This window comes from Petromyzon marinus, chromosome 48, assembly GCF_048934315.1.
Source record: "Petromyzon marinus isolate PM22_M1 ecotype Great Lakes invasive population chromosome 48, UKy_Petmar_22M1.pri1.0, whole genome shotgun sequence".
Classification (NCBI taxonomy): Eukaryota; Metazoa; Chordata; class Hyperoartia; order Petromyzontiformes; family Petromyzontidae; genus Petromyzon; species Petromyzon marinus.
Genome location: NC_133714.1, coordinates 1,337,179 through 1,358,714, shown reverse-complemented (window position 1 = coordinate 1,358,714; position 21,536 = coordinate 1,337,179). Strand labels below are relative to the sequence as shown.

The 21,536-nt window shown below is 47.0% G+C and overlaps 1 protein-coding gene across 1 annotated transcript in view; it reads left to right on the top strand.

Annotated features, from left to right (window-relative positions):
• Positions 1-265: 265 nt before the first annotated feature.
• LOC116952705 (hepatocyte growth factor-like protein) overlaps positions 266-21,536 on the top strand; it is a 53,036-nt gene continuing 31,765 nt past the window's right edge. The window contains exons 1-9 of the mRNA XM_032972298.2: positions 266-443; positions 2,716-2,848; positions 8,132-8,244; positions 9,209-9,323; positions 12,116-12,258; positions 13,662-13,782; positions 15,308-15,426; positions 16,089-16,245; positions 19,804-19,931. Of these exons, the coding sequence (XP_032828189.2) occupies positions 383-443; positions 2,716-2,848; positions 8,132-8,244; positions 9,209-9,323; positions 12,116-12,258; positions 13,662-13,782; positions 15,308-15,426; positions 16,089-16,245; positions 19,804-19,931 (1,090 nt within the window). The 5' untranslated portion in view covers positions 266-382. The remainder of the gene's footprint in view (positions 444-2,715; positions 2,849-8,131; positions 8,245-9,208; positions 9,324-12,115; positions 12,259-13,661; positions 13,783-15,307; positions 15,427-16,088; positions 16,246-19,803; positions 19,932-21,536) is intronic.

The window sequence follows — 21,536 nt, the reverse complement described above, 5'->3', positions numbered from 1 at the left end:
CTGGGTTTAATGCTGAAGATAATACCGATGCGGTAACAGATTAAACTATTTATGGAGCGCAGTAACCGACAAATGTTTACATTGTCAATCGGGGGGGGGGGGGGGTGTTCACAAAAAAATAAGTAATCGGGCCATTCGTGAGAATGTTCTCTTTGCGGCTTCAAAGGGACGTATACAGTATTTTAAGAGTAAGGGAGGGGAAAGGGAGGCACCAAACTTTGTGTGTTTTGGCAGAGGCCAGGCCACGTGTGTGTGTTTTGAGAGAGAGAGGGGAGAGAGAGAGAGATCCGCTTGTGTGTGTTTTGAGAGTGAGTCAGGGTTGAATATTGACCCTGGTTAAAACGCGGATTGTCACACACCCAAATCAGCAGCAGACTCCGCCATGGGACACAGGATAGCAGCGGCGTTAGTCACGTCGTATGCGACGCTTCTCAGCATTCTGGGTGAGTGTGGGGTCGCATCGTGATTAATCGGTGTTGTTCCCAAATATGCACGTTTCGAGTGACCCTGGGCTATTGAAATGCCCGGTGTGCCAAACGCATCACAATGTCCAGTCAACTGCTCGTATGCGCCGGGTGTTGTATAATGATTGGTGACAAGGGATGTAAATATTACAATGTATTTCTCTGCATGTAAGTGTTACAAGTTGTTTAACCTACTCCGAGTCATTGCTACCTTCAGTGTTTCTTTTTAGATTAAACTCCTCTTATCTGATCGATTATCTGCTCTTCCTGTTATCTGCATCTCAAAATAGATCTGCATTTCTTCCTAAAATCCGCACGACGATGTTTAATACGATCCGTGCTCCCCAGCAGATAGGTATTAGTCTGGATGTCGTGACAAATGAGTCGTGTTACCAGAAGCTAAGAGGCAAAATAAGTCTACGTTAAAGGTGCGGCCCTCTGCAATTGCTTGTGCACACCACTGTTGGCAGAAGAGCATCTATTCGACGGAGCTCTGGAGAGCCCTCCCACTGTTGATGGTATTTGGCCTACTCTTCCATTCTTGCCAGACGTCTTGGAATCGGTGGCAAACCCCCACGCTTCAGCCCACCACACGCGATGTGCCGATCCAATATCTGTGTTGTGCCCATTTGTACTGCTGAGGTCGGGACAGCCAAGAAACTTCCACAATTAGTCAAGAAACTTGCACAATTAGTTTCCACTGCGTAGCTGGGAGAACGTACTGGAATGTCAGGGTACATTTGCGGAGAGGCAAATGTACCCTGAAATCCACTCCCCCCGCCCCTCATCCAAGCTCTGTAGTCTTCGATATATTAGTGTTATCAGATAATTAATGAGCGTTTATTTGTTATTTAGTAAATGGATTATTTAAAAGTATTCATTATATCATGTTTATGCTGAGTGTCTGCTGCTGCTGTGTCCTGTACAGCGCTTTGAGATCCTTAATGAAAAGCCACTTTGTCAATAAATTACGACTACTTGTTATGCAGAGGACAATAGGTAGATTTGTACCTAATTTGTTCCTCCCCGTCTTTCAGATGCTCCAACATAGCGCTTGGCAACTTTATAACAATATATACCTTAAATTTTGATTTAAAGCTTTCGTGACTGCAGTAATTCATATTCTTAGTTTTTTCGGTAAAGTCACGTTGAAGGGAAACAACAAAATAACGTGACTTTACCGAAAAAACTAAGAATATATGCCTTAACACATATACACCTGCGATGCATATGATCTCTAAGGTATGCCTCGTGTTTCATATTACATGTAGGGATGGCTGAGCAATACGAATAGTCGTGACAACAAATTGGCACACACTCACACAGGCTTTCACTTAACCAGTGAGATGTTTTATCAGCAGCAAAGATAATGTTATATTAAATAGAATGTTGTCGTCATCATCATCAGTCTGAATTCCCCAACATCACGATGGGTGTAGGTGGAGAGGATTGCGGTGACCATTTATGTGCGTAGCTCATTTTTACAATCCAACACGTTCATTATAATATCAGCTTTTGCTCTATATTTTAAAAATATTTTACCTTGAGTTCTTGCTTTGTTGTGAATTTCCTTATAGCTTGAAAGAGAGAGTGTCTTTTGCCAGAAAAGCAGTGTTGCAGTATTTAAAAAACTCAACATTTACCACTTGAAGCGTATCACATTGACTAATACTTATCCTATAATAATAGGTTTTTACTCTTTTATCTGGCAACAAAACTGATACCTTTTTACAAGGGATCATGTCTTGCATTAACCACAACACTTGCGGTCAAAATGCAAACAAAAAGACAACACTGATAATGGATTGGCACTGTCCTTGAAATTGATCGGTCCACACCCGAGACAGCTTTCCTTAGAGCCCAGTCCCACGCGGTGTTGGACCATATGACGCCAAAAGGCGCACGACTCAAAGACAACGCACCATCAGAGTATTGAGAGCTCGGGGTAAGCTTTTACATGATATAATACTTATCCTGTGAGGCCCCCAAGAGAGCGTCCGCCTCGGAGATGGAGCGTGAAATTTGCGCGCGTGCGGGCAGCACGCGGAGCGTTCCACCGCATGCCTGTGAGAGTTCGGCGGGGATTTGGGGGCGACCTTCATCCAACAGTGGATTGACCATGGCTCACGTGGCTGATGAGAAAATATTAACCGACCCACGTTTGTCATAAATGGAAGAACCAGATGTATTTTGTACCAAAACTTTTCGATGGCTTTGGTCTACTTTTTGTTCCCCCCACCACCACCTCCAGCACAGAGAAGCGAGCTCAACTCATACCGGCGCTTGTACCACACCGAGCTGAGCAAAGTGTCCACCACCACAGTCCTGGAACACGTCTCCGCTGAGACGTGCGCCAACAGCTGCAGTTGGAGAGTGAAATGCAGGTACAGGGCGACAGAGAATCATCGACCGAAAGAAGTTATTTTCGCTCTCGGTTATGGGCACGCGTTGGTTACAAAAAAAACACTATTTTCTTAGCTCTTTCGGTAAAGTCACGTTGAAGGGAAACAATAAAATAATAAAATATATATCAAACAATTAAAATTCTCACGATGTTTCGACCATAACACAAACGGTCGTCATCAGGTGTGTCGGTTTGCATTAATTTATTTATTTTTAAACGGTGTATTTATTTATAAAAAACCTCAGCGCCACGTGCAGCGATTTGGCAGTTTATTTAGAAGGACGAGTCCATCTATGTTCTGAAAAGAGGAGGGGGGAGACGAAAAAAAATAATGTATGCTGTCTGAAAGCCACTGTAAGCGTGAACAATCAATTAAGACCTGAAATGGTTAATCAAATCTTTCCAATGATTGCTAAGCCAGAATCCATCTTCTCGGTTGAAATTGTCTCTGTGCTTGTATATGTGGATAGCCTCATGAACGAATCTCTCATGGTAGCCAGATTGCTTACAAACATAGATGGACTAGTCCTAAACAAACTGCCAAATCGCTGCGCGTGGCGCTGACGTTTTTTTTTTTACAAATAAATAAATAAATACACCGTTTAAAAATAAATACATTAATGCGGACCGACACACCTGATGACGACCGTTTGTGTTATGGTCGAAACGTCGTGATAATATTTAGTGTTTTATATATATTTTATTATTTTATTGCTTCCCTTCAACGTGACTTTACCGAAAGAGCTAAAAATATCAATTACTGCAGTCACGAAAGCTTTAAATTAAAAACACTATTTTGAGTATTTTTACATTCGTGCAAACTCATGCGCCGTCTTCCATTTAAACTTATAATTTGATGATACCGCTGCTGCATTGGCAGCGGCGCGCACAAGCAAAACGTACAAAAAACACTGCACGTTCGTCAATGACACTGCTTTTTTACATTCCTCGAAGACACTGGTAATATTACCAATCAACTGCATCGGAACATCACTAGCCCGATGCGTATGTACATTTCCTTCAGGAATGGAAATTTGAAGACAACTCACAGCAGTGCGATTGTAGCCATGCTACCCAAACTATGGATCATGTAGTATATAGAGATACATGGAGATACATAGAGACCTATAGAGGGACGCACAGAGACCCGTAGAGACACATCGAGACTCGTAGTAACCATATAGTAAACCATTGTGGTCTGCACTCCTTTAATGGAGAAGGAATTGCAAAACTGCACCAACTCTCTCGTCGCGGCCAGCAGACTTCGACATTGGCACTTTCATCCTGAACACATTGCTACAATATGCAGTAAGGGAATAGAACTGCCTTAAAAGGGAACAAAAGAAAAACGGAATCGGCGACGTTTCGGGCAATGGACCGACTTCACAGCACATATAGACGACACGTGCGATGACCACGAGAGACGGCAGCGGCGATGATGACGATGAGAGGACAGGCGGTGATAGCACACGCCGTGCAGGACAGACGAGGTGCACGATTACAGCGTCGACAGGTCAGGCGGTGCAAGTGAGACGGAAACACCCCCACAGTCATCGATTCCCGAGTCAATTCGTGACCCCCCCCCCTCCCAAAGCCGTGACGATCGGTTCAATCGCCGAGTGAATCGTCGATTGTCGATTGAAGCACGGGCGACCGGCGTCGCTCCAATGAATAATGTTATCCTATAAAAAATAAATATATATGAAAAGGAATGTATGACTTCCTCCTTCTCTCCATTAAATTTGCCCCAAACTTTAATCTCCCCGCTATAATCACGAGGCGTTGTTAGTAACATGCTGGCATCGGGGGGAGAGGGGGGGTTGGCTAAAATCATTGGCAAACATTCGGACAGTCATTTTAAAAGCATGCTGTGTTGTAATTGGAATACAATGTGTTCAATGTTTATTCACATTCATTACCAGAAATGTCTAAATATGTGTATACATATATATAAAAGGAAATTAGAAATAACACGGGGCGCCTAAGTGTGGTTTGGCACAGGACAGTATAATTTGGTTCATAACAAAAACGATGCCTGTCTGGTATATTGCCAAATTGTAAAATTGTATTTGATGTGTTCAAATATGCCTTGCTTGTTCATCACCCACGGTCTGCAAGCATAGCACAACACCGATGTTCTTAGGGCCCCGATAGTGATTATGAAGCAGGCAACATGATGTATTATTAATGAATACATTATGGTTGCTGAACGAATGCATTGGAAGGTCGCACTCATTCCACACAAAGTGCTTGGCACAAATGAACCACAACACCTTGCTGATCTCGTCAAGGAACGTGAACCATCACGCGAGCTCCGGTCATCGTTGCAGCAGCTTTTGGCTAACCATCGATCAAGGACAGCCACTGCATCGCACGCTTTCAGGTGCGCTTCTGCGGCCATCTGGAACGCTCTTCCTTTCGATGTTAGGAAGTCACTGTGGAGCTGTGCACTTCTAAATCTAGATTGAAAATTCTTTTTTTTAATTGCTTTTGTGTGTTTAGTTTGTTGTCCTCCCCCGCTTATTAACCACACATTCCGTTGAGACCACGTTGTACGAGTTTTGTGTTTCATAGCATTCATTAGTTTGTACGTTCCGCAGCAAGAGGTAAGTTTGAAAATAATCGGTGAAGTATCGCCGATTGTGTGGCCCAGTAAAAACGCTGCTCGATCAAATGTATGACGTTGTTAGTGTTCCCAACACACACACAATGCAGGTAGACAATGACTATCTCAGTAACTGAGATAGTAATATATACACGCTGCACCAATGCTATTTGGTTCCAGAATGCAATGACTCGTGCAAATAATTCAACCCGGCAGCTCAATTGGATGAAACCACCCTTCCCCGTACATTGATGACTGCTGACGTCTTCGATCATGTGTGAAGTGTTGTGCCTGGCATTTAAACAAAGCTATTCTCTCTACTGTTTATATTTAGGCTGTGCCAGCAAATCTTTCAGGCGCCGAACAGAACCGTAGCATTTGCAGAAAACAGACAACGTTAAAGATATACTTCGTTAACCGTTATACTTTATACGTAACGTTAAAAGGTTATCTTAAATACTGGCCCTATGACCAAATCACCCAGAATGCACCCAATCTCACCAGACCATCTGACCCCAAGCAGAGCTGGGCGTGGACATTTCATGTATGGGTTGACCACCTTGCATATGAGAGAAGTGCAATAGGAGTTGTGGGCAGTAGGGGCAGTGCAGCAAAATCCATTCGTGTTCTGCGCTCCTCTGCCCCACCTTCACCAGCGTGGTGAAGTATGGTTAAATATCGCTCACGGCTGGCATGCGGTGGATTGACACACAGGTCTCAGGACATGTGTTATTTTTTGTAAAGTCACTGACATCGAGGAAAGACCTCTTTTGGCCAAGCAGGCGAGCGGTCCATACCTTGGTCTCTCTTTACGGTTAAGAAATGAGAGCAATATTATATTCTTAGTTCTTTCGGTAAAGTCACGTTGAAGGAAAACAACAAAATAATAAATATATATAAAACAATACAAATTCTCACGACGTTTCGACCATAACACAAACGGTCGTCTTCAGGTGTGTTGGTTTGCATAAATTTATTTTTAAACGGTGCATTTATTTATTTATAAAAAAAACGTTAGCGCCACGCGCAGCGATTTGGCAGTTTATTTAGGACTAGTCCATCTATATTCTGAAAAGAGGAGGGGGGAGACGATTTTTTTTTTCAGAATATAGATGGACTAGTCCTAAATAAACTGCCAAATCGCTGCGCGTGGCACTAACATTTTTTTATAACTAAATAAATGCACCGTTTAAAAATAAATTTATGCAAATCAACACACCTGAAGACGACCGTTTGTGTCATGGTCGAAACGTCGTGAGAATTTTTATTGTTTTATATATATTTTATTATTTTGTTGTTTCCCTTCAACGTGACTTTACCGAAAGAACTAAGAATATGAATTACTGCAGTCACGAAAGCTTTAAATCAAAAGAGAGCAATATTATTCATAATAAAGGTTTTTAGGCTTAGATCTCGTAAGTATAAGTGTGTAGTAACTCGCCACCACCTGACACAGCCAACCAGTAAGGTTTGTCACGTAAGCAAAACGTGCCAATTAGTTACTACTTCAGCCCACCTGTACATTGGAGAGTAAATCCACAACAAAAATGTAAATGTTGTAAACCCACAACTAAATTGTAAATGTTGTGGATTTACTCTCCAACACACCGGTGGGCTGAAGTAATGTAGTAAGAAACTGGCACGTTTCGTTTGCGTGACAAACCTTATTGTTTGGCTGTGTCGGGTGGTGGGGGGATTAAAGCCTCATTTATTGTAACACGATCTAACCCAAAAACATTTATTATGAACAATATTGGTCACAAACGCCTCCGTGTCAGAGAGCAATAATGCTCGAGTTGATTGCACGTGCGGTGAAATGACTTGCACAGATGCCACGTGCTCATGCCATTCATTCACGAAGAAAAAAAGACTCGCAGAGTAAAGCCATACCACTGCGGGAATTATTTTGGATTTGGATATTGACATATACAGTACAGTTTTTTATGGGATTTGGTCCTTACACATATATCAATTAATGTACAGCCTTGTGGGATGCTGTTGGCATGAATGACGCGATATAAGATTCAAGTATAATTATTTACTATGAGTGTATATACAGTACAGTGCATGCAAACGCATTTTTGGCCCTGATAGCTACTCATTAAAACCTATCGGGAAAAAAAGCCGAGTGTTACATAATCCATGCATATGCATGATTTTTTTCCCGGCTTGGTTCTGTCACGCAATCAATACCCAACCTGGGAAGATTCCCATTGCAATACCGGGCCATCTGGCTCCACGTCTCACAACGAAGCTAAATCTTTGTTTAGCCCAACTCTCTTGACGGACACTTACCTTCCCGAAAACATTCAACATCTAAACATCCCAGATTGATAAGCGACGCGCAAAGTCGTACATTTTGGTCATAGTTCAGTACCTGATCTGGGTTCAAGGAATCGTGAGATTACCGTGGCAGAATAGTGAGCACAATGGACTTGAAATCCAGAGGTTCCTAGTTGTATCTCTTGGCAGGACAGTTGATAGGATAGGGCACGTTTATTAAATATATAACAAATTTATTAAATCTCCCCCCCCCTACACCATCACCTAGCAGTACAAGTGGACACACCGGCGGTTAGCCAATCGGCTAACCGTAAGGGTACAAAAGAAACGTCACACGACGAGGACACGGCGGCGGTGCGTCTTTGTTTTTTGCAGGGCGTTCCACTACGACAAGATGAACAGGGTGTGCGGGCTGCTGGACTCCACAAGCCGCTCACAGGGGGTCACGGTGCACTGCGACATCCTCACCGATCTCTACGAGAGAAAGGGTAGGGGGGGGGGGTCGCGGACGCAATGCCCCTCCCCCGCACCCATCTGTCCACACTTTCAAGATCACTCTCCGTTTGTTTTGCGTGCGAACCAATTGGCTGCTCATTGCAGCTATGCGTGGGAAATATATTCATCCTACATTGATCGAACCGTCATCCATCCGAGTATCAGTTATAGGAGATCTTCAACACTCCTGAACCGTTGGCTTAAAACAAAAACAACCTATCACACATTTCGATTTAAAGCTTTCGTGACTGCAAGGATTCATCTTCTTTGGTTCTTTCGGTAAAGTCACGTAGAATGAGAATGTGTTGTGGCCGAAACGTCGTGAGAATTTTATTGTGTTATTTTATTTTATCAATTTATTAGTTGATTCTCATTCTACGTGACTTTACCGAAAGAACCAAAGAAGATGAACCTATCACACAGCTTGCGACGGCCGGTGCTTACACCTGTAGAGTTTTTGTTGTTATAGAGAAATATCATCGGCGAATTTTGTTATTTCCATGAAATCTGACAGACGTTCCTCCTGCAGTTATATGACGCATCTCTCGCCAAGTGTTTCCAATTCTGTAAAAAAAAGAACCTCGTCATCACCTTCAAGTTTATTGCATCGTCCCGCATCTTTTGCCTTAAGTTGTATAAACACCAACAACAACAAGAACAAAAAATTCCTTCATGATGAAACAACGTCAAAGTTTCCCACTGTGAGCAGACCACCTGACTGAAGTTGTTAACCAGGCGCATTGCCGAGTTAAAACTTTGAGCCGACAGTGCGCTCTGGGTTTGACCACGTCGTTGCTAACTGTAGATGTTGATCACTCTCGCGAACTTTAAGCGAATTTCCTGAGAAAAGAGGGAACTGGACAGTGGGTGGACATGCATATGGCTCTTGTTGTTGCGGTTGTTTTCTTGTAGGAGTGCATGCTGTGCGTGTTTCTCCCATGCTGCTCCCCCTGGCAGAATACGTGAGAGGGTGTTACACAGGAAATGGCTCCGGGTACCGTGGAGACAAGAATTATACGGAGAGTGGACTGCCATGCCAAGCGTGGGGTGACTCAGAGCCACACGACAGCCGGTACGACACGGCCCTTGCCCTCTTTGAGGGTTTGCCATGCCGAGTCACAATTCGACTACTGGCCACCCTGCTCATTGAAACAGTGGTCTGCTCATTTAAGCAGGAGGCTACTCATGTAAATGGTGCACTGCTGATTTCAAAGGTGGGCTGCTGTTTTAAACGGTCGGCTACTGATTTAAATAGTGGGCTGCTGATTTAAATGATGGGCTGTTGATTTAAATGGTGGGCTGCTGATTTAAATGATGGGCTACTGATTTAAATGGTGGGCTGCTGATTTAAACGGTGGGCTACTGTTTTAAACGGTGGGCTGCTGATTTAAACAGTGGGCTGCTGATTTAAACGGTGGGCTGCTGATTTAAACGGTGGGCTACTGATTTTTTAAAAAGCCATTTGTGGCATGACCAAATTTCAAGCAACAATGCATGGTATAATCTTTTTCTACAAACATTTTAGAAAGCGATAATAACTACCTTTGATAATCGGCATGTGATGAAAGGAATCTAGGAATCGGTAGCTTTTATTGCTTAAAACCAGTACACTTGGCAAGTGTGCTATATCCCTTAATAAGCACGTAACAGTGCACCCTTTCATACTCTGATGGATTTACATGATTGAGGGTTATGGTGTTATTTAAATTCCAATCTCTTTCCTATTATTTTTACTGTTTTATTTGTATCGCTTCTCGTTTGTTCCATTTTATTCGTTCTATTAACCGTAAATGTCGCATTAGCGTATAACTTGCGTATATTGTAAATGGGGCGTGGAGTAACAGCGTAGTGGTAAGCGCACGGTGCTATAAACCCCATAAACCAAGTTCAATACCGGGCCATGGCTAACATCAGTGGCGACTTAAATCTGAATCGGTGCAGGGTACTCTCTTCACCAACTCACACTGCCAGCATGGTGAAGTATGCTCAATGAACCCCTGTGGCCAACACGGCATGGGGAGGCCTTCGTTCGGCAATTAATTAACAAAGGCCTACAAATTATTATTTTAATCATTGTCATTAAATCGTAAATGATTCTCACCCACGTGATTTTACACATGCGTGGCATGCATAATCTATTCGAATCCATGAATCGTTACATGCTATTTCTTATTTTATACACTTACATAACATTAACACTCACCTGTCATTGCAATGCTGGAAGTATAACTAAATACAAATCTGTTCAAATTATGAAAGTATCAAATATATAAAACGTTACTCAAGTTGTCCTCATGGAAAACACTTCTGTAAATATTTCTGTAAATACTGTTATTTACATTTTTTTTTATTTTGCAGGAAATAAAAGTCTTAGTCTCGATGCTATTTAAGCCTCAAGACTGTTCGGAAACATTTTTGGTAATTTTTCTAACATATACGTAAAGATTTTTGTGAAATGAGAGTGCTGGATCAGTGTGATTTGAGAACCACGTGGAAAGGGTTTGTGGTCAGAGGAAGTGGTTGTGATGAGTGGTATGGGCGGGGCAGTACAAGATGTGTGGGAGGGGACATAGGATTGCAGGGCAGCACAGTGGCTAACACCCGTGCCTCACCGCCACCAAGGAGGGCCTGGGTTTGATTCCCCACGCAGTCGCCTGTATGGACTTTGTATGTTCTCCCCCTGTTCTGCATGGGTTTCCTCCAGCTTCAACAGTTTCCTGCCATGGTTAACGAAAAAAAAAATACAATGTAATTGTAAATGGCCAGACATCTCAGTGCTGAACATTTACCTTCAAATTACTAAATTGGAATTATACACACAGCAGCAGCATTGCCCCTCCTGTAAAAACTTGGTAGTTAATATTTACTGCATCGCGCGCTTTCAGATGCGCTTCCGTTTGGAATGCTCTTCCTTCCAGTATTAGGCCACTGGAGCTATGCACTTTGAAATCTAGATTGAAAACTCATTTCTTGAAAAGTGCTTTTTGTGTTCCGTTTATTGGCCTTCTCCCGCACCTCCAATTATCACGGTTGGCTACGTACGATGCGAAAGAAGTTTAACATACATAGATATATATGACATAATAATAAGCATGCACTTAAACCACCAAGATTGCTTTCAGCAAGGGGCAGTGGTTTGTTGCCTGTGGTTGTCTGTCTGGGAGGGTCACTGTTGTTGTGTTTATAGATTCCAAAATTCAAGAGAAGTGGAGAAAGGGCATTGGAAGGGTTTTCAGCCACAATATTGCCTTATTTCACAGTTCATATGAAGTTTAGAAATCACAACTACCACGCCTGGTGAGCAGGAGGTTGTGGGTTCGATCCCGACCCTTACTCCTGTATATTTGGAGTTTTCATGTTTTCCCCGTGGTCGCATGGATTTTTCTCCGGGTCCTCCGGTTTTTCCCACCACGTTTAGAATCAACATCACGCATTTAGAGTCTGTGGCTGCTCTAAATTCCCACATGATAAGCCACTTCGTCGAGCGATCATTTGTGGTCAGGTCACTTCTGAAAAAGAGCTACATAGCTCAGTGGGCCTTAAATGGTAAAATTAAAAGTTTCATTTAAGTATCTTCGTCTGCTGCCATTGGTGCAGTGGATGGAGTTCAGAGTTGTGGCCCCAGGAGCTTCGCGGAAGATCGAAGCCAGGGAACTTTTCTGTCGTCGGATCTTTCACGAAGAGGCGTTTGTCACTTCTTGAAAACTCCATTTGGCTTTCCAAGCTTCCCCATGGGGGTTGAATTTGCACCGCTGAAGGTGAAGCACGTGGGTCCAAAAAGGGCTAGCGGCCGCAATGGTACTGCACCGATGAATGTTCCTTCAGCCGATGTCGCTCGCTGGGTTCTGGTCTTCCTGCGAGCAGGTACCTTCCAAGCTTCTACCCGGCGTTTGACCTGGAAGGAAACTCGTGCCGGAACCCGGCCCAAGAACCTGGGGAGCCGTGGTGCTACACCATGGACAGCAACCGGCGCCGTGAGCGCTGCGGGATACCGCGCTGCGACGAGGGTGCGACGCTCCACAGCAGCAGCAGCAGCGAAGTAGAGGCTTTCCCACTTCTTGTTGCAGAGGTTCGCGGTTCGAGTACCAGCGGCCGCACTGGTTAATACTGCGGGTGTACAATATTCCCTCGTTCAATACGAACTTGGCTATCCGCGAATCACATGTGGAGCTCTCTTACACGCCTGCTGAATCGAGAGAGAGAGTGATGATATAAAGTAACGAGAGAGAAAGTGATGAGATAAAAAGATGAGAGAGATAGGGAGAGAGAGATAACTCCTCGAAGCTTTAGAAGCATCCGCAGACGTTGCACGTACAATATCCGTTGGTCAGTCTCGTTATCTGTGAAAAATGAGCTGTTCATGAGCATCTCCGGAACGTATCCCTCGTGAATAACGAGGGGATACAGTAAAATAGTACCGCGCGCCGTCTGACCCAACATGGGGGCCTTCAGAGATCCCTGCGATGTCGCTTGGAAAGGAGTCGGCCATGGCTGCGTGTGTGCCGGCGTCAGGGTCCACATTTCACAATGTACCCTCGGCCTCCCACCTTTTGGGTGGCTCGACAACATTTTCGCGATCTAACCCAAAAAAAACCTTCTTTATTTTAAGTGTAGCTGGTACTGTTCGTGAAAGATCAGCACTGGGGAGACACACAGGCGGCCCACGTGTGGTACGAGCCACGCTGCGCCGTTGCTCGCCTTCACACTTGCCCCGCCCACTCCCCCACCATCTGTTTTAAGGGCAACGCGGTGGGGGGGGGGGGGGAATCTTTACCTCAGTGGCAAAATGTTAACTTTCTCGCCTGGTATACAGGAGGTCGTGGGTTCGATCCCAACCGTGCCGCCATTGTGCAAGATCGCAGAAGGGTGGTCAACACATCTACGCCTCTATATAAGGAAGGAAACAGGTGGACTTCTCCACAAATCTGGCTGTCGCCTGACCAAGCTAGTTGTAATTACTGGCGAAACGTCGGACTCAGTTTGTAAATGTTGTGGCTTGGCTCTCCAACACACCGGTGTTGCTGTACTAGTGACGAATTGGCCACGTTCTGTTTACGTGACAACCCTTGTTGGCTGTGTCGGGTGGTGGTGGGTTTTAACGACACATTTATATTTTTACACGATCTAATCCAAAAACCTCTATTATGGGTGATAATGGTCGCGAAATCCTACGTGTTAAACTGTATATTTGGAGTTTTGCGTGTCTCTCTTTCTCATCAGCGTCACGCGTTTAGAGTATTTGTCCGCTATAAGTGTCCACTTGATGATGAGTCACTTTGTTGAGATATAATTTGTGGCAGCCAGGTCGCTTCTAAAAACGAGCTATATAGCTCATTGGGCCTTACCTGGTGTAAAAAAAAATAAGTGTGTTTGCGTATACCGAGTGCTGTCGCCCGCCGGCCTGTTTCAGTCCCGTGCGTGGAGTGCAGGGGCGAGCACTACCGAGGACTCGTCGACCACACGGACTCCCAGCGCGAGTGCCAGCGCTGGGACCTGCAGCATCCGCACAACCACAACTACACCCCCGACAGGTGCAGCGCGCACGTCCGTGCTGGCTGGGCAAGCAAATTTGGGTAAAGGCGCAGCCCTGCAATTCCTTTCTCGCGCTGCTGGTGCCGGAAGGTCCTCGCAATAGAGGGAGTTCGAGAGAGCCCCTCTCGCCGTTGGGTGTTTGGCCCACCCTTCCACGCTGGGAGAAGAGGTGGCCAAAGACAAAGATCCCCCGTGTAGCCTTAACACACTGTTGGGGCAAATGCTGTTAGCGAGCACCTATGAAGGCCGGAACGACACACGGCGGGGTGGGTGGCCAGCACCACGCGCTGCCGCCTTTGTCTCCCCATCGGCGATGTTTACACACCGCACCAGGTACCCATTTGATGCTGAGCCAACCTAGGAGAGGCCCAGACCGATTCAGATAACCGTCACTGGTGTTGGCCGTGAGCGGGAATCAAACTCGGGTCGCCGGCTTCCTAGCGCACCGTAGCTCCACGGCACGCAAACTGCTGACCGCCTCACCCTGGTGGGATCCTGTTGCATTGCTGGGTGCACACGGGCGGCTGGGGGGGGAGCGCGGTGGGGGGGGGGTTAAAAAATCTTGCGCCGTTGTTTCAACTTGTTGCCCCAGGGGATTGAATCGGCGACCTCTGGGTCACGTGCCCAGTGCGCTGACCCTTTCAGCGCGGCAACATTCCTCGCGGTGACGCAGGTTATTTACCGAGAGAGAGGAGACCGGCAGGGTCCGAGCCACATCCCCTGGGCTTGCAACGCTTTTCCCACTCCACGAGTGTTGCGTTTACATCAGCACTGTGCTCACAATGAGTGGCTGACAGCGGCCGCGTGGGTGTTCGTGTGTGGCACGGCGGTAGTGTAGCAGATAGCGCGCTGCGCTTTGAACTCGGCGACCCGAGTTCGATTCCCGCTCACGGCCAACCCCAGTGTCGATTATTTGAACCGGTCCTGGGCCTCCCCTAGGTCGACTCAGCCTCAAATCAGTACCTGGTTGGGTGTGTAAACATCGCCACTAGGGAGACAAAGGCGGCCGGGCGTGGTACTGGCCACCCACCCCCTCGTGTGCTGTGCCCGCCTTCAGAGGTGTGCTACGCGTTAACAGCAATTGCCCCCAACAGTCTGGTAAAGACGATATGGGGGATCTTTATCTTTATGTGGCACAGCGTGCAGTCCTCTATTCGTCCCGCAAGGGGAGGTCAGTGCCACCCATGCCCTCTACGAGATTTGGGTCCGCTCTGACCTCGAGGGTGTATCGCCTGTTAGGGTCACTACCCCGGGGTTACAATGCGGTCGGCCCGAGGGGCAACCTAGGATGACGGCCAGTCACGTGGATAAATCGCCGAGATGATCATCAACAGTTCAGTTCATTTATTAGGTATAGCCCTGTGAGCCATGCGGCTCTTGAATCGGGTGTAACCACAACAAAACAAGAAAAACAGCTGCATTGAGGCAAGCAGATGGCAGTCCGGGTCCCTGACCTACTCATTTATCGATGCACCTTCTCTCTCCGCGTGTTAACCGCCCAAAACACCCCCCAACGTCTGGAAGGTTCCCAAACGCTGGGCTGGATGACAACTACTGCCGCAACCCCAACGGGCGTATGCGACCTTGGTGCTTCACCACGGACCCCCACCAACCGTGGGAGTATTGCAGCATCAAGGCATGCCGTAAGCATCCATCTCTTGGGTCACCCACATAAAAGACAGAGATCCCCCCGTCGAATGTCCTTTACCAGACTGTTGGGGCAGGCAAGTGCTGTCAGCGAGCAGCACGTATGAATGCCGGCACGGCACACATGGAGGGCTTCGGGGTGGCCAGCAACCACGCCCGGCTGCATTTGTTGCCCCAACGCCGATGGTTAAACACCGCACCGGATCCTCGTATAAAGAACACCGTGTAACAGCCAGCCAACTCTGAACACTCGCCGACAAATTTAGAATTGTGTTGGTGCTCATTGATAAAACGCCCTCGACAATCATCGGCAACGTTGCAGTGGCCATGGACTCACTTGGCAGTGACATCGCCAACAGAGGTTGGCGATTCGAGCCGAGTGGCCACTCTCACTAACCCTGTGGGTGTATTCACCTGGAAGTACACGCCGTCCACTCTCCTGTGAATATTAAAGACCCTGTAAACGGTGATTCACATAAGAGTAGGCCACCTCTGCTGGCATCATGGTCCACATTTTGCCAAACGTTGATAAATGACCGGCAACTTGCATAACTGTGAAGAGCCGCGTGTCTTTTCCGTTGCGTCTTCAACAATAAATACACAAAACGTGTCGCGTGCGTGCGTTGCAACCGCCTCCCCGGGTGTTGTGCCTCGAAAGCGACTCGTCCGGCGATGGAGGGGCGGCCGTGTCTGGAGGAGCGTGGAGAGGACTACCGCGGGCGGGCCAACCACACCAAGGGCGGCATCCCCTGCCAGCACTGGGCCGCCCAGCAGCCGCACCGACACACGTACTTGGAGCACAACTATCCCTGCAGGTGGGTTAACCGGCACCACATCGCAACGCCACCACGCGCGAATCCGCCCGACGGTCACACCCTCCGCCCTGCGACCTAAAACCGCCCTGGATGCGCCCGGTCTCGTCGGATCTCCCAAGGTCAGATGAGGAGGGTCAGACCCGTTGGTTCGTGATTTTTTGGGTGGACGGTCACCGATGGTGGTATACCATCATCATCGGTGAGGTGGTATATACCACCTCCGGATGGTATATACCACACCACCGATTAGCACGATGGGCTACGTACGGCGCGAAAGAAGTTCAGCATCAGAATCGGAGTCGTAATTTATGCGGGTGGAATCCGATGAGCCACAAAACTCTTTTTTTTCACAGTTGCACTCAATGGGTGGAGTGCTCTGCCGTGGTGCTTCGAGGCGGTGGGGGGTGGGGGGAGTTGGCAGGAAGGTACGATGCCTCCGATTGGCTGGATTTTGACACACCCACCGAACGCTCAGCAAGGCAGCTCCGAACCCGGACCGCTAATCTCCTCCGGGTGAGCGGTTGTCGTCCGACACAAAAGCACTCTGGAGCGCTCTTTCCATGTTGATGCCCCCCAGGTGGGCGACGTCACGCGCCCGCTCCGCCAATGGGAGCCGAGTTTGGAAGTCGAGCCGACGGGCGATGGGGGCACAGGCGCCAACGGTTGCTCAGGAAACGCCCGCGACAAAACTATAAATTGCGGAATATTCCAGCTCTTGAGAATTTAAATAATGGGTGCGATTGACGTGGGACGAATTCCGTTCGCAGGACGTTTAAAAGGTGTGCCCCCCAGGTGTAGATGAAGAGACGCGATGCGCTGTGATATCATCTTGGCACGGGACAGTTGCGGTGGTCACTGTGAATGTTCGGTGTGAGTGTGTATTTGTCTCATGACGTGTCACCAGTAGCAACACGATTGGAATATTATTCCATTAATTTTCAGCTGCACGCCAATGAACTGCAGGCTTGGTGGCCTCTCCACACCATATCAATGACGAGGGATGATAAGTGAAGGACCGGTTCAGAGGCCACTTGGCACTGAAGTTGGCAATTAGCGGGAATTCAACTCGAAGTGACCTTGTTTAGAGCGCAGTGATTCGCTGCACCGCTGCTGCACCCAATTTTGGTGGGGAGCAAAAAAGCGAACGGTTGATGAATGATCTCACTTCAGCATCCATCTACCGCGTTATCATCATCATCATCACGTATTAATTCTACAGCACTTTTACCTCCCGGCCGGATTAAACAACAAACAGCCATGACTCTCCGACATCCCCTGATTTATCTTGAGCCTGTGTGTGTGTCTCTGGGTGTCAGTGAAGTAACAGGTCGCGGATTCCACGGGTCAGTGCAAACTTTCTACCCTCGCAATGAAAGGGGGCATAAAGAACCTCAGAGCGGCTGTCAAACGATCAACTGAGCCAAACGATTTGTGGAATTGCAAGGCCATTTTCACGAGCGTGAGCAGCGTGAGCACTTTGTCATTTGAAAACTTTTTCCTCCGGTGCGGGGATTATTTTTTCTTCCGAGGGCTTGCTTCTCGCACGCGAAAGCTCTCGCGAGCAGCGCGGCACTATTGTGAGGTCCAGACTGTGGATGCTCACGACCTCTATGAATCCACACAATTATCAGCTTAGCATCCCCCCCCCCCGCCTCCCCCCATCAGCCCCTGCATGCTGTGAAGCAATCCCTTTCAACTGTTCCCCCCACCGAGAGAGAGAAGGACGTGCGGCTGATGGGCTGCACGGACGGCCCCATGCAAGATTACGTAATGCCTGCCTCCACCCAGGACAAGGTTACACGCATCGGCCTTAAATGGACTTGCTCCTCAATACATTAATGACTTCCTTCGGCTATGTATATTCCGTCGAGATCGTGTTGATCCTCAGATTGTGCATTGCTCACTGTCACCACGGTCTCTAAGGCTTCACACTCGGGGGTGACTGCACCTTTGCAATTGTGGCACCTAAAACTCTGGAACTCATTGCCCGTTGACGTCAGGGCTTCCGAGACACTTACAAATGTTCAAATCTCGACTAAAAACGTGTCTATTTAAAATGTCTTTCTCTCTCTCTTTAGTTATTTCCAAACGTCTTTCTCACTTCTTCTTTCCTTGGTTGATGTTAAACTATTTCCACCTTTCCATGCATTTATAATTTTAAATTATTATCGTGGCTTAATTTGCTGTCGGTCTATGTTTTTGGTATGTAGGGAGTCGTAGGTTCGATACCACCCTGACGCCTGCTGCTGTGTATTTGGAGTTTTCGTATCTCTCTCTCTCCCCCGTGGTCGCGTGGATTTGTCTCCAGGTCCTCCAGTGTTTCCCTCCACATTTAGAAACACGTGCTTAGAGTGTTTGGCTGCTGTACATTTCCACGTGATGATGAGCCACTTCGTTGAGCTATCATTTGTGATAGCCAGGTCACTTCTGAAAGAGAGCTATACATAGCTCAGTGTGCCTTACCTGGTAATCAATAAATAAATTCAAAAACATACTTTAAAATAATTGTATGGTGCATCCGTCTCCAGATAGAAAATACGGGTCAAACAAATTCATCTCTAACCTGCAAATGTTTCTTTTGCTAAAGTACTACTTTCAATAAAGTAGAATCATGTGCAAAGAGCCAGAATGTGCTTTGAAAATAATATTTAGCAATGCATACCATACAAACAAATATTCACGAGCTATTTCTTTCTCACCGAATCATCATCAGCGTTGTGCGCTATATAAAGACTGGTCTGCACCATAGGATTCTGGGATTCACGCCATGGTCAAAGGACCAATAGCAGAGGCGTGCGCTGCACATTGTTCGCACAGGAGAACACTTTTACGCTATTTTAGTCTTGCGTGTGGCAGCCGTGTGATCAGGACCTACATAGCGATGCCGAGGACTGCTGATCACCACCAGAGGGCTTCAGGAGAAAGTTTGGTGCAGTTTTGCTCTTCCTCCGTTGAAGGAGCACGGAGCAAAGTGGATTAATCTAACGTACATTGAACGTTTTTCAAAAATATTTTGCTGCCCTTTATACGATTTGTTTTTGCTTTGTTATTTTGGTGATGCAGGATGAATCTTGCAAATTGCTCATCCTATACTCTTGAGTTCTCACCTAGTTAAACAACACAAACTTGAAACATACATGGCACATGTCTGGTATGTGTGCATGGAGTGTGTGTTGTGTATTGTGTGCATGCTGTGTGTATGTATGTTGAACTTCTTTTGCACCGTACGTAGCCGACCGTGCTAATCGGGGGTGAGTAGTGGATTAACACACGTACTTTGTGGGGAGCGTCAGTGTTGTGGTTAGCACGCTGCTCAACGAACCGGGAAACCCAAATTCGATTCCTGTGCACGTCCGACACCGCTTACGATGACCTGAACCGGTCCCGGGCCTCCCCTAGGTCGACTCAGTCTGAGTACCTGATGCGATGTGTAAACGTCGCCACTGGGGAGACAAAGGTGGCCGGGCGTAGCGCTGGCCACCCACCCACCCTCTCGGCTGCCATGCCAGGCCTGCACAGTGCGTCAAGGCTACACGTGGGCTCTGTGTCTTTGTGCAGTGGACTGGACAGAAACTACTGCCGCAACCCGGACGGCAGGGAGGAGGCCCCCTGGTGCTTCACCTTGGACCCGAGCGTCCGCAGGCAGCTCTGCTCCCACATCCCACGCTGCGCCCAGCCGACTGCAGGTTCACTGGCACGGCCACACACACACACAGAGTCCTACGACCGGTGTGCGCCGCTTACCTACCCACACAGAACACAGGACGAGGGCTCCATACACCCGCTGTCAGGTCTAACCCACATGTGCCTGTCTGTCCTCAATCGGCAGTCCACCCTTAAACCGTGGTAATTCATGGTGGCGCAAAATGACCATTCGTGTCTTTGCGGAGGTTATGAATGACAGCATAAATAAGCAGACAGTAACCATCTCCTTTACATATATCCTTCCCTTTCACATTAAAAAAGTAATATAAAAGTATTTCTTACACAACCCTCGTGGGCTTTTGGGAGTGCATAACTTCAGCAGCATTGAGACAAGCAAACCATTGATGGGTTTTGACATCTGCAGTGTCTCATCAGCAGGGCCAGGCTTGCTCAAATCGATGCTGGTGATCTGCCGATCTCACGGACAAACATGGAGTCGCAAATTCCTGAATTTGAATAGCCAATGACAACATCGCCGCCTACTCACAGGCCCGTGCTGAGCCACATTGCGCTGCACACAGACAGCTGCCATTGGGGGGCCCCTAGGCTAAAAAAATCCAGAAAACTGAAGCTGGGGCGTTGGAATTATTGATATGAAATTTAAGGTGTTTTGAGATGCTGGGGCATTTAATTGGCCAATAAGTGGGAATCCTTGTCTCTAATTCCTTATTCGTGCGCGAAAAAAAAACAGTCGTCAGAGAGGATGTAAATGACCAGACTTGCGTCAACTTTGAACCTGAGGAAATTAAGCGGAGTGGCACAACTTAATCTCAGCGGCTGTACAAGAGTGGGGCGTTGATTGCTTGACGAGTCTTCATCTCAGGCGATTCGTCTGCGAAGAGGAGTGACGTGCAAGAGAGAATTACATAACACTTTACCACCACGAACATGTACCACTTTTCTCATTAACTCTGAAAACTGGGAAACTGCAATTAATGACAGCCTCCACACCAAACTAATTGTTCAGGGCCCTTGTTGCACAAGACAAATACACATTCGCTAAAAGTATAAAATCAACAAATGGTGACACGGAACTGCAGATTAGGAGAAAGGGTATAGGGGATAAGGATGATAATTATGGTGATTTCACGAGATTAGTTCACCTTCACATTCTTAAATAAACAACACTATGTGTACGCGTGATGTTAGTTAAATTAAGTGTGGATAAAGGTGGTAGGTGGGGTAGATCCGGCGATCCGGAATTGAGCTGCCCGTGATAAAACCTGTCTCTCAAATCTAGCGAGTTCATAACCTCAGCAAGCCCTGGCGCTAATATGTTTGCACCCAAAAAAAAGAAAACACCCATTAATTATTTGCTTATTCTCGTCATCTGGAGTATTCCAGGTCAGAGAATTGTGTTCTATGAATGCATATGGCAATGCGTTCAGGAGCTCGATGCCAATGCCGTGAGGTTTGCTGGCTACGATGAGAGGGGCTTCAGGAGAGAGAGAGAGAGCTCGTATAGTTTTACTCTTCCTCCTCCTTCTCCGTTGAAGGAACGCAGACGACAGTGGTGTTGCTACATGGTCCATAGTTTGGGTTTGCATGGCCACAGTCGCACGGCTGTGGCTGTCTTTAACTCGATG